Below are 13,824 nucleotides of genomic sequence, written 5' to 3' on the forward strand. Positions count from 1 at the left end.
CCTGAATTGGCATTCTTCTTATTGGACAGGTAAGCTGACATAACTGCAAAGCATGTGAAATATAGTGCCATAAGGATTGATCTGTGTAATTTAAGCTAAACTGATCATGCCTGATAACACTGACAAATTGCAAACTAACTTGTTTCGTAAATTCGTAACAATCTTCTCTTTATACTATAAGTCAGGTATGCTGATTTACAGTAACTGACATAAGCAATGTTAATCTGTAATTATTCAGCAAGGTAAACTACAATAACACATGAAATGAATGCTAGACAATGTTCAAGATAACGCAAAAAGCTCCATTCATTAGTGTGACGTAACTTGGTTATACAGAAAATATATACATTCTATTATTATAAAACAATAGCGCATCGATATATCAAAATGTCAGTTGTGATGGAATCACATCAATACTGAATTGTGTCAACACATTTATAATGTACAGTCTATTTTATAAACAGCTACTGTCATCATCCACCAAATTTAGCTAACAGCTATTGATAAAGCTAGCTAGCTAGCTAACGCCGACATTGACTGCGTTTATACGATAGCCTATGTATCATGCAAAGAAAAGTGATTACTTCAAACTACAGTCTCGCATAGTCAGACCTATATCCACACTTTGTTTTAGCCCTGTTCCAGCACTGGAGAGTCAAATATAATATACAGTCTCAAAGTTTGTAGTAAAACAATAATAACTGTGTAATTTTAATTATGCTACCTCATCTATCAGCATGATGTCGGTGTACGTTACGTCATTGTTTTGGTTGATGCTCGCGTCCCTATGGAGTGTGTGCATGAGCAACAGGTAGATGGCTGCAGTTCACTTAACGGCCACAGGTGTCATTAATAACAAGGGTTTCTGAATCTTACATACTGCACCTTTAAAGGTATAGTTCACCCAAAAATGAAAATTCTCTCATCATTTACTCACCCTCATTTTTTACTTTCTTTCTTCTGCAGAACACAAACTAAGATTTTTAGAAGAATATATCAGCTCTGTTGGTCTTTATAATGCAAGTGAATGGTGACCAGACCATTAAAGCTCCAAAAATCGCAAAGGCAAAAGTAATCCATACGACTAGGCATGTAACGATACACAAATTTCACGATACGATGCATAGCCTCACGGTACGATATGATACAATGCGACACGAGCACCCACAAATGTTTCACTTAATCTTATTCAAGGATTCGACATAAATGTCTTTTAAATCATAAATGCCACAAAAGTGTCTGACAGTGGCAACAAAAAACAGAGCTCTAAGTAACAACAGCACTGCATTTATTTTGATTGATTGTTAAGAATTTTCATGTTTTTCTTGAGAAAATAAGTTTGTCTACACTTTAGTCATTTTTATTTGTATAGCACTTTTCACAATACACAGTTTCAAAGCAGCTTTATAGGAAATCATGCCTTGTTGTCTGAAAGCATCCTGTGAACAAGCTGAAGTGACTGTAGCAAGGAAAAAACTCCTTTCAATGTTATTTAGTGGTGAAAAAAAAAAAAAAACTCAAGCGGAACCTAACCTCTGGTTTTTATGATATATGTACATAATCCAATATTATTTAGCGGCTTGAGCAAAAACCGATCGGCACATGTAATTTTTATATTCCCTCTTCCCCCATTTCACTTTGCATGTAAATTTTACTGCTGTTACTACCGGATTATAACATGTGCGCAAGTGTTGTTCTCAAAGCTGTTTATAATTCGAATCCACCGATTTGAGCGATGTCAGTGTAAATAAAACGACATGTTTGATGTACTGTAACACCAGGACATGACACCATTGTATGGCACATTCGACAAGCTGTACCGCTACAGCACAATCTTCTTGCCATTTGCCATTGATCTTCTTGCCTGTGTACTGTAAGTGTGTTGCTCTGTTTTCCTGTGAGCGTTCTGCGCCACCTCTCCGGGGAGGAGACTGTTCCGCAGTTCTCAATATTGTGCTGCTTGTTTTATAATTTTTCTAACACTATAATGCGTTTGTTTATATATCGTACAATACATATGGTATTGTATATTTACGATATGATACGATCTTTTTTTACATTCCATTGGTTAAATCCATATCTTCAGAAGTGATATGATAGGTGTGGGTGAGAAACAGATAAATAAATAGTCCTTTTTTACTATAAATCTCCACTTTCACATTTTCATTTTCTGTTTCTCACCCACACCTATCATATCGCTTCTGAGGATATGGATTTAACCACTGGAATAGTATAGATTACTTTTATGCTGCCTTTATGTAATTTTTGGAGCTTCAAAGTTCTGGTCACCATTCTCTTGCATTGTGAGGACCAACAAAGCTGAGATATTCTTCTAAAAATCTTTGTGTTCCTCAGAACAAAGAAAGTCATACACATCTGGGATGACAGGAGGGTGAGTTAATTTTTGGGTGAACTATTCCTTTAAGTAACCCAATTGTAGGTTGATTTCCACCAAAAGAGTAACACTGTGTTCCCATTAAAACACTGCTCTGTTTGTGTGACTATACTGACCAGTACGGCATAGCAACACTGGCTCAGCCAATGGCATGAGGATGGGGCAGGACTATCTGTTATTTGACCAATGGAAGACGGGGGAAGCATCATTATTTTTGCAATTTTGTTTGGTGATGCTAGTGGAGCAGAAATTAAACACTTCACCTTCAAGAAAACATGTTATATGTTTGTAGTCATTTAGCACCAGCTTTGGCACAGGCACCAGCATTTCGGTGTAAAAGTGTTATCACCTCTATGAAAAGAGGTCTAGACTAGTACTAAACTAGAGAGCATGATACACTTTCTCTCTCCACTTATTAATTTGAAACAAAGTTGTCAAAGGCTTTCTAGAAGATGAGATATGTGGGAGAATGCAGATAAGGACTAACAGAAAGGAGATGAAAGGAGAAGGAAAAAACACTAGACTCTAAATGAATCACAAATCACTTGAGACACAGCCTCAGACTGATCTAAAGCTATTAGTTACAAACAAGAGATGAGAAAGAAGAAAAAGCCTCATGCAAACACACAAACAAAAAATGCATAAAACATTAACAGCATGTATTACTCTTTAATAAAATATGCCCCTAGTCCTACAGTAAAATACCATGCATTCAATGGTCTACTAGTTTCTTAGCAACCATGAAAAATTTGGCAATAGTAGAAAGGTAGGGTCTCTAAGATTGACAGGACTATAAAACACTTTACCACATGTCTTGCATAATTTATTATTATGTAATTAACAAATGCATAAATCAACAGTATGAAAGGCTTATGAATTTTTATAAGCATTTGCATGTTTAATACTTCAGGAAGTGTTTGCTCCCTTGAATTTCACATTTTGTTCCCGTTACATCAAAATCATACAGTTTGAGCGGGAAAACATGTCAATCAAACAACACATTTATAAAGCAAAAGTTTCAATTACTCCAAAATAAGGCCTACATTTCTTACTTCATAAAGTATTGGCATGATGGAACTGTGGCCTAGTGGTTAGTTTAGATGTGCTGATAAATTGAGCAGTGGTGCTGCTCAGCAGGGTTGTGCACAGTTCTGAATTTTAGTTGAAACTGTAATTAAATTGTTCACACCCACAGTATGTGGATTTGAATTGGAATGACAGAAAGTGGAATTTACTGAATTGCAATTCAAAGAAATTCACACAATTTCACAACACAAAAATACATACTGTGACAAATACATTATTATTTTTGACAAATTTTTGACTAATTATGCCAATTTATTCCCTGAGAAGTAACTTTTTTTTTTTTAAACTAAAAAACACAGCAACTGTAACGGATTTTAATTTTGCCATACATCACCAGAAATGATCCATCAAATTACTTTATACAAATATATAGCTCAAAATTTGATTCTATTGATTGCACAATATATTGAGTAAACTAGATCATTCCAGGAAATTAAATGTATAATATATTATGTATATAAATGTATAATATATTGAGTTTTATGGAATACTTTTATGCTGACTTTATCTCATTTTTGGAGCTTTTGGAGTTCTGGTCACCATTCACTTGCATTGTATGGACCTACAAAGCTGAGATATTCTTCTAAAAATCTGTGTTTGTGTTCAGCAGAAGAAAGTCACATCTGGGATGGCATGAGGATGAGTAAATGATTTTCATTTTGGGGTGAACTATCCCTTTAATACTACAAGAACTGAGGTGTTCGTAGAACTTAGAAAATTAAGGTAACAGTTTGCATGGCTTTGAAAAGAATATTGTTATGCTGGGTTTAATTTGTGCTAAACATCTCAATTTGCTAACTTTACTTTCAGACCCAAAAGCCCAACTGTTCTAGCTGTTCTTATTCTCATGAAAAACATTTCTCTTCCAGAATGTTTCTGGTTGTCACATTACATCTGGCAAATTCAACGTATAACATCAAGGTGAAGTTTGTTCCCCTTTACTACGTGAAAATGCTAATGAGATATTTTTTTCTGTCACTCTAAATGTTTATGATAGGGATGTCCCGATTCCGATACTGGTATCAGAATCGGGTCCGATACTGCGCTCATGTTCTTGTACTCATGCTCGTAAAAAAGTTCCAATACCATCTGACGTACGAATGTCATTCCGTAAACATTCAGCGCATAAATTAAAATCATATAATGCCAGTGTGATTATTAAACCGCAATGGCTGCGATTTAATGAGATAAATATATAGTTTGCATGCATTAATGCTCAGGCTTATATGGGCTGAAGCCCAGGGGCTTACAACTCCCATGGGGTCCGGCCTACAACTCCCATGGGGCCCAGCGGGAGGAGCGCGCTTAAACGCTTATGGCGGAAGACGCTGTTGTTGAAATGGTGAAAGTGCGCAACCGTTAAAGGTGCCCGTGTAGTGCTTGTTCAATGCACAGCAGTTCTGCGGTTATATTAAATAGCAGCCATGTGCAGTTTAATAACCACTTTGAGTCACGTAATGATCAGCTGTTTTCCGGATTGTGAAGCTACCGTCATAACACAAACACTTCAAAATAAAAGCTCTGCCAAAATAGCTTAATTTAAATGGAAAAAAAAATATGACAGAAATAGATCACTACTGTATAGTTATGTAATATTCACTGTAATACTACTACGATAAAGATGACAACGAAGACGAAGATGAAATAAATAGTAATTGTATTATATTTAAGCAATATCTCTGTTGTGCAGCATTTTATTTGACAATATTATATTGATTTTTTTTTACCATATTTTGTTAAGAAAACATTTAATTCAAAAAACTTGTACAAAAAAAAAAAAAAAAAGGCACACATAAAAATATATTGCTAAAAATACAGGACCGATCAAGCCAGCAGGAAAAATCATTGCTGTTGAGCTCTGCTCAATAAATTCTTACTGCAATGCATAACCCAAAACAGAACAGCTCACTCTACTGCACACTGTCTGTGCTACTCTGCTGTATGCTTAATTAGTAAAGCCTCTTTGTATGAATATGAATGTGAGGGTGACATATTAAGACTGATGCTGCTGAATTAGCTTGCTGACTGAGAGCTGGCATTTACTGTAAGCATCATGGGGCCCACTAGATTAAACCTGCTCTATTATGCAATATGTGCCAACCAGCGAGAGAGAGAAAAGAGAGGAAATCAGAGGGCATGATGACAGCACATCAGTCTCTGTTGATTATGTGCATATATGTGAGGGTTTCACAGGAGCGCATTCATTTCATAACTCAAAGGGACAGGACATTCCATTTAAGTTATTTTTTAATTGTTGTTCTATTAAAACATGTGTGAAATGTGTTGTGCTTTGCATCAAGTCTCACTGTTTTCATCAGTGCTTTGAAACGTGAGCATTGCTTTAAGACGCTGTCAAGATAATAGTTAAACTTTGAGACCCCTGTGTTCTGTCCACTCCACTGCTGTGTCTAGCTGTTGCTGAAAGAACACGTCCTGGGTGAACAGCTATTAAGTTTTACATCACTACTGTAAAAGTTCTGCCAAAGATAACAGCTCTAAAAACAAGGCTACATTTTTACATTTACTGAAGAAAATGTGAGTGGTGCTTGTAAGTGCAAAACTCACAATAACGATGTGATTGTTATGTGGTTGCTAAGGTGTTCTGAGTGGTTGGTGGTGAGTTGTTGGGTGTTCCCAGTGGTTGCTTACTGATCCAAGTCAAAAGAGCCCACCCCAAAGCTTTTATGATAATTATGGAATGACACTGAATAATAATTACTCTGATCTTGTCAGAAATGCCTTCAAAAACCTTTGAAAATTTGACACATCTGTAGTTTATCGACCAAGTAACTCAAGACAGGAACCGCCCCACCACTACTAAACAGGCTAATGCAGCATCCGCATGGTGTTCAGCTACCCAAAACTCTGTGGCCTGATTTGGTTTCATGCAGCAGGTGCAGAGCCACACACTCCATGCTGGAATCATGGAAGATACAGTTTACATAGAGCACCCTCACAACTAGGCAAAAACACTGCAGCCAGAACTGCAATAACAGCCAGCACTGCACTTGGAGTTGCATGCAGTGATGGACAGGGCGTATGCACCTGGGGAAAGAACTCCCCAACTCTGCAGTGTGCATGACAGAAATGTGTGGTCCACAAAGTTGCATGCATGCACTTCTTTTCTTGCATCTATACACTAGCAGTGTGGGGTCTATACAGGACAACAAATCTCTTTTTGTCCTGTAGAAGCAACTCCTCAGGGCAAACACATATCTCTCATTGGCTTCACACACTCTAAAAATTCCTAAAGGACCGATTTAACGTGCACCCTGAACAAACGCATCCGTAGCCTGATTCAAAATTAATCAAACATCAATAAGTCAGCAGTGCCACCTCAGCTTCCACTTGCTGTTCGCACACACACACACACACACACACACACCAGAGGCACTCACTTGCACCTTAGACCACTGGCGAGTTTAACCACAGCCGTGTTGAGTGAGGCAATCCAGTCCAGTAGCCACATGGCAGAGGAGGAGATAACAGGGCAGGATGGTGCAGTACAAGCCAGAGTTCAACCGCAGCACAGACTTTTTCTACTCTATATCTCCCATAGAGCGTCTGCCTGCTCTCCTCTCACTGGTCGCCCCAACACAACTGAAGGAACACTAGTGAGTCGGAAAACAAGGCAGCACAAGAGGGAGGGGAAGGGCAAGAGAAACAATAGCATTGGAGGAGGCTGATAAGTGAGTTAGCACTCACTTATGCCAAGTGGCTGACTGCCTATGAAGATGTTTTGAGAGAATAAAACGTATCTGACGGTTATTACCCCCCATATCTCCTGCAGAGGGGGCCGAGGTAAAGATTCAGTCAGCCTGTCATGTCACATTTTAAGGACATAGGCAGAATCCAGAGGGCATGTTCCCTAATGGAAGCCCTTCACCTGAGCGTTCTGTACATAAAAATGTGTGTGTGCATGAGAGAATAAAATGCATCAGGCTTGATGGCTGTCACAAAGCACTCTTTTGTAACAACTCTTCAGGGCAGACGATCAGTCGTCCAGTTTTCAAAAAAGACCCAGGGAAACAAGCACGCACACACACAGATCCTAGAAGCTATAATAGTGAGGATCTCTCACAGACACAATGGTTTTCGTACTTAGATAATGATTGACGATTTTTCATTTTTGCCATTGGTCTCAAATTTTCTGGTTTTGATTCTAAGTAGGTATCGGAATAGGATCCGATACCACGCTCATTTACTTCTACTCATACTCGTAAAAATTTTCAGATACCAAAAACCGATGCCATCCGACGTACGAATGTCATTACATAAACATTCTGTCCTGGGCTGTCTCCTCCCAGCTGTCTGGGTCGATGCTGAATGCAGTCAGGGAGGACTTCAGCGAATCCTTGAAGCGCTTCTTTTGACCTCCCTGGGATTGTCGGCCCTGCAGTAACTCTCCGTAGAAGAGACACTTTGGCAGCCTATGGTCTGGCATGCGAACGACATGGCCTGCCCATCTCAACTGGGTCTGCATCAAGATGGTGTGGATGCTAGGCAGGCCTGCACGTGCAAGAACCTCTGTGTCAGGGATCTTGTCTTGCCACTTGATGTCCAAGAGTCTTCTGAGGCAGGTGGTGTGGAAGTGGTTGAGCTTTTTGGCATGGCGCTGGTAGACTGTCCATGTCTCACAGGCATACAGCAGCGTGGATAGGACGATTGCCCGGTACACCTTCAGCTTTGTCTGAAGCCTGATGCCCCTTCTGTTCCATATGTTATCATGCAGTCTCCCGAAGTTTGCACTGGACTTTGCTATCCTCACACTGATTTCATCATTTATGACGACACTGCGGGACAAAGTGTTGCCAAGATAGGTGAACTTGTCCACTGCTCTCAGTCTTTGGCCATTGATAGTGATACTGGGTTCCACATACTGCTTTCCAGGGGCTGGCTGGTGCATCACTGCGGTCTTTGTTGTATTGATGGTAAGACAGAAGTTAGTGCAGGCTTCAGAGAACTTGTCCATGCTATGTTGAATGTCAGCTTCTGAGGCAGCGTTGAGGGCACAGTCATCAGAAAAGAGAAGTCTCTGATGATGTCTGTCATAGTCTTGGTTTTTGCTTGCAGCCTCCTCAGGTTAAACATTTTCCCGTCTGTGCGATACCTGAAGCCGATTCCTATGTCGCTGTCCCTGAAGGCATCAGTCAGGACAGAACCAAGTGGCGCTCTGCAGTCAACAGTGGCTCTGTGACCTGTGAAGCCAACAGGACCGCTGCAGCAGAGAAACGTCGGCAGGCCAGGAAAGCTAAAGCTAGCAACCCCCATTGGCCAGCCATCATTCCCTGTCCTCACTGCCAGAGCACTTTCCGTGCGCAGATTGGCTTCATCAGCCATCTGCGCACTCACAGACTTGCCTTACTCCCTCAACCCCTGGATGACTAAGCTGGTCCTCATCGATTACGATGGACAAAGAAGAAGACATAAACATTCAGCGCACAGATTAAAATCACGTCATGCGAGATTACTTAACAGCACAAGCTGCGATATGAGATAAATAGATTGTTCACACGTGCAGCGTTTTAAATGTAAGTGCTTGTGAATGTGTGGAGCTGGTGTTGTGCAGGCATAGAGACACAAACTGCCCATACCTTTACAGATTCTTGGCTCAAACACGGAAAACACTATTATGAGTATTGCATGCTCTGTTTGTAGCAGATGTCAGCGAGCGCTAATTCACTTTTTAGCATGAGTCATATACAGACTAAATATTTATTTACTTATATAGAAGCCTTTTGCGGTTTAATAATTACTGTGATTCACGTAGTGACCTGCTTTTCCGGATTGGGAATCTGCCATCATAACGTCATATCTCCTTGGTCTAACAACACAGAAACACTTCAAAATAAAAGCTCTACCAAAATTCCAAAATTTAACAGAAATAGATCACTACTATATAGTTATGTAATATTCACTGTTATACTACTACTACTACTACTACTACTACTACTAATAATAAATTAATAGTAACTATTATTTTTAAGCAATATCTCACATCTGTGATGCTCTATTATGCAGCACTTTATTTGACAAAAATAACTCCAATGCTGTATTTAGGATTGTGCTGTGATTGTATCGGACTCTGTATCGGCGAGTACTAAAAAACACTCGAAAAAATTTTATTGGAACATCCCTAATTCTAAGGACTATTTTAGTAAAAGGGATGTGATTTTTGAGCTTCTGTTTCTTTATAAGACATTGTAAAGGTGAGACAAGAAAATATCCGAAGAAGAGAGGGAAGAATGGGATCGAGACACATGGCAGGCTGGACTCAAATCTGCATAACCAACATGAGCACCACAGCTCAACGTGTCTGGAGCATATCTGCTAACTACTATGGTTTAGACAGGATTGTTTAACATATTAAATGTGTCCACAAGGCAAAATAACAGCAATAGATGTGACATGCATAACTATAGCAGAGTACGAATATGTATAGTTCCCTACATTATAGTACACCAAAAACTGTATTTTATTTTAGTAGTATGTCCAAATCCTCTGTATTCATAAAACAGTAAGCCAGATGACCTATGTGACGAGGAGGAGGGCGTGGCTGGGCCGTGACGGTGCACGGCCGGCGCTGAATCAGAAGGACAGCTAGATAAAAGGGAAACGGAGGCAACAGTTCGAGAGAGAGACGCACGTGGCTGCGTTGCATGTGTGTCTGCGTTTATGTTTGTTTTATGCTGAGTTTTATCATTAAAGTTTGTTTACTGTTCAGCCGGTTCCCTGCGCCTCCTTGCCCACCTTTACCTGTTACAGTGGTGCCGAAACCCGGGAGGGAGGAGGGATGTGCTGTTGCGGAGTCCTCGCCACTGCCATCTGCCAGCAGAGCAGCCGCGGCCATCTGCCTGGGGACGGAGAGGTTCGCTGCCTTCTGCCGGGGGAGGAGCAAGCTGACATCTGCCAGAGGGCGGAGAAGCGGTTGAGGAGCCGGCAAGCAAGTTCTTCTCTCTCTGTGTCTCCACTCGCACTTTCCCTCTCCCCATGCCTCCCCTCGTCTCTCCCCCAGGTTCGCAGGAGGCGGGGTGTTCCACCGGCCAACAGAATGGCCAAAAGGGCAGCGTCTCCCCTCTAGATATGTGGGGAGGGGGAGTAGTTGGTCAGACCGGTGGCACCCTGGCCTGAATTGGGTGGGGGAGGAGTGTGTGGCTAGGCCTCCATGCCCACCTTTACCTGTTACAACCTACTATTTCCGTTGAGATTCTGAAGTACGTATCGATACACCTTACGGATCACTACATTTTACAATCCAATAATCCCACACGTCACGTTCAAATGCTGAATTTAAAAAGAAATTACAGAGAACTGCGACTCAGGAATCTTTTCAAATGTAAGTGCTAAATACAGTATACCAAGAAAGGCATTCCTTGTAGGGATGGGCATTCTGGTCATTTTGTCTACTCAAGTACTCCGGGGGCAATTACATGTTCATGAATGTATATATAATAACATGTCTGAAAAACATCTATGGCTGCTGAATTGTGTCTTGTTGTTCCAGTGTATCGTCTATTCATTATTATAGGCTGTTATAAAATAATGTTAAAAAATTTACAAAAGATTGCATAATCAAAATATAATGCATCATATTTTGTCATTATATGAAGATTCACTGCCCAACTCTGAAAGAATGTGCAGTATATGCGTTGCTTCAGCGCATTGAGTCCACTGCCACACGCACTTGGTGTGTGTGTGTGTCCGTCCCCAAATGTTTGCTCTTGTGATGAAAGCTGCGATGCTCTGTTTTGTTGTTGCTGTGATTCATAAAGCATTCCATTCAACTCGGAGAGTCTGAATTTCCACCTTTCAACTGGGAAAAGTGCAACAGAATGACACTTTATATCGGACATCTAACTTGGAAACTCATGCGGAAATCTTCGTCGAGATGCAGGCGTGTGTTACGTAATGCAGGGCAGGAAGGTTTACAGTCAGTGAAAAACATTCACTTTCATTAAATAATATCCATTAATGAGTCAAAGTTCTTATATTAAATGATAAAATGTGTTTAGCGAACGTTTCGCATAGACAGGTGTTCAAAACATGGTCAATTACACTCTCTTTTGATTATCGTAATGATAGCATTGCAGTGTCGTATCAGTTTGGTTGCCATGAGACGTCTCTGACAATCAATGTACCCCTCAAAACCACAACGTAATAAATCTCAAAATTTAAAATAAGCTCCCTCTTTGACACGTGTGTGTTTAGTTGTCAGGTAATTGTCACTGGATTTCGAATTAAAGTCACATCATGTGTGATCACTACTGATCATCATTTTCATGATCGATCATTACTGCCACGTCCGAATACCTGAGTACTCGTGCCCATCCCTAGTTCCTTGTTTAACAAAGCCAAAGTAGAAAATTTTCATATTATGGTTATTATCTCAGATATTTGGGTCATTGGACAATGCCCACACTCCCAGGTGATGTACAGTTGAAGTCAGACGTTTACATACACCTTAGCCAAATACATTTATACTCAGATTTTCACAATTCCTGACATTTAATCATAGAAAACATTCCCTGTCTTAGGTCAGTTAGGATCACTACTTTATTTTAAGAAATGTCAGAATAATAGTAGAGAGAATGATTTATTTCAGCTTTTCTTTCACCACATTCCCAGTGGGTAAGAAGTTAACATACAATTTGTTAATATTTGTCAGCATTGCCTTTAAATTGTTTAACTTGAGTCAAACATTTTAGGTAGCCTTCCACAAGCTTCTCACAATAAGTTTCTGGAATTTTGGCCCATTCCTCCAGATAGAACTGGTGTTAATGGAGTCAGGTTTGTAGGCCTCCTTGCACGCACACGCTTTTTCAATTCTGCCCACAAATTTTCTATCAGACTGAGGTCAGGGCTTTGTGATGGCTACTCCAATACCTTGACTTTGTTGTCCTTAAGCCATTTTGCCACAACTTTGGAGGTATGCTTGGGGTCGTTGTCCATTTGGAAGACCCATTTGCAACCAAGCTTTCTTCATGGCTGATGTCTTGAGATGTTGCTTCAATATATCCGCATAATTTTCCTTCCTCATGATGCCATCTATTTTGCGAAGTGCACCAGTCCCTCATGCAGCAAAGCACCCCCACAACATGATGCTGCCACCCCATGCTTCATGGTTGGGATGGTGTTCTTCAGCTTGCAAGCCTTACCCTTTTTCCTCCAAACATAACGATGGTCATTTTTGCCAAAAAGTTCCATTTTTGTTTCATCAGACCAGAGAAAATTTCTCCAAAAAGTACGATTTTTATCCCTATGTATACTTGCAAACTGTAGTCTGGCTTTTTTATAGCGGTTTTGGAGCAGTGGCTTCTTCCTTGCAGAGCAGCCTTTCAGGTTATGTTGATATAGGACTCATTTTACTGTGGATATAGATACTTGTCTACCTGTTTCCTCCAGCATCTTCACAAGGCCTACCTTCAAACTAAGTGCCTCTTTGCTTGACATCATGGGAAAATCAAAAGAAATCAGCCAAGACCTCAGAAAAGAAATTGTGGACCTCCACAAGTCTGGTTCATCCTTGGGAGCAATTTCCAATGGCCTAAAGGTATCACGTTCATCTGTACAAACACTATGGGACCACGTAGCCATCATACCGCTCAGGAAGGAGATGCATTCGGTCTCCTAGAAATGGACGTAGTTTGGTGCAAAAAGAGCAAATCAATCCCAGAACAACAGCAAAGGTCCTTGAGAAGATGCTGGAGGAAACAGGTATACAAGTATCTATATCCACAGTAAAACGAGTCCTATATCGACATGACCTGAAAGGCTGCTCAGCAAGGAAGAATCCACTGCTCCAAAACCGCCATAAAAATCCAGACTACAGTGTGCAAGTCCACATGGGGACAAAGATCTTACTTTTTGGAGAAATTTCCTCGGTCTGATGAAACAAAAATTGAACTGTTTGGCTATAATGACCATCGTTATGTTTGGAGGAAAAAGAGTGAGGCTTGCAAGCCAAAGAACACCATCCCAACCGTGAAGCATGGGGGTGGCAGCATCATGTTGTGGGGGTGCTTTGCTGCAGGAGAGCCTGGTGCACTTCACAAAATAGATGGCATCATGAGGAAGGAAAATTATGTGGATATATTGATGCAACATCTCAAGAGATCAGCCAGAAAGTTAAAGCTTGGTCGCAAATGGGTCTTCCAAATGGACAATGACCCCAAGCATACCTCCAAAGTTGTGGCAAAATGGCTTAAGGACAACAAAGTCAAGGTATTGGAGTGGCCATCACAAAGCCCTGACCTCAATACGATAGAAAATTTGTGGGCAGAACTGAAAAAGCATGTGCGAGCAAGGAGGCCTACAAATCTGACTCAGTTCCACCAGTTCTGTCT

General features: G+C 40.5%; 1 protein-coding gene across 3 annotated transcripts in view; it reads right to left on the reverse strand.

Moving 5' to 3' along the window:
• Nucleotides 1-13,824, reverse strand: part of LOC127426316 (SRSF protein kinase 1-like) — a 54,589-nt gene that overhangs the window by 37,635 nt on the left and 3,130 nt on the right. The window contains exon 1 of one of the 3 annotated variants that reach the window (XM_051673059.1): nucleotides 6,886-7,063. The exons of 1 other annotated variant lie outside the window; for it this stretch is intronic. In XM_051673059.1, coding sequence (XP_051529019.1) covers nucleotides 6,886-6,950 — 65 coding nt within the window. In that variant the 5' untranslated portion in view covers nucleotides 6,951-7,063. Of the gene's footprint in view, nucleotides 1-6,879; nucleotides 7,064-13,824 lie in introns of those variants that run through there. One more of the 3 variants, XM_051673057.1, reaches the window with a different exon arrangement.

The sequence above is a fragment of the Myxocyprinus asiaticus genome, chromosome 35, assembly GCF_019703515.2.
Source record: "Myxocyprinus asiaticus isolate MX2 ecotype Aquarium Trade chromosome 35, UBuf_Myxa_2, whole genome shotgun sequence".
Taxonomy (NCBI): domain Eukaryota; kingdom Metazoa; phylum Chordata; class Actinopteri; order Cypriniformes; family Catostomidae; genus Myxocyprinus; species Myxocyprinus asiaticus.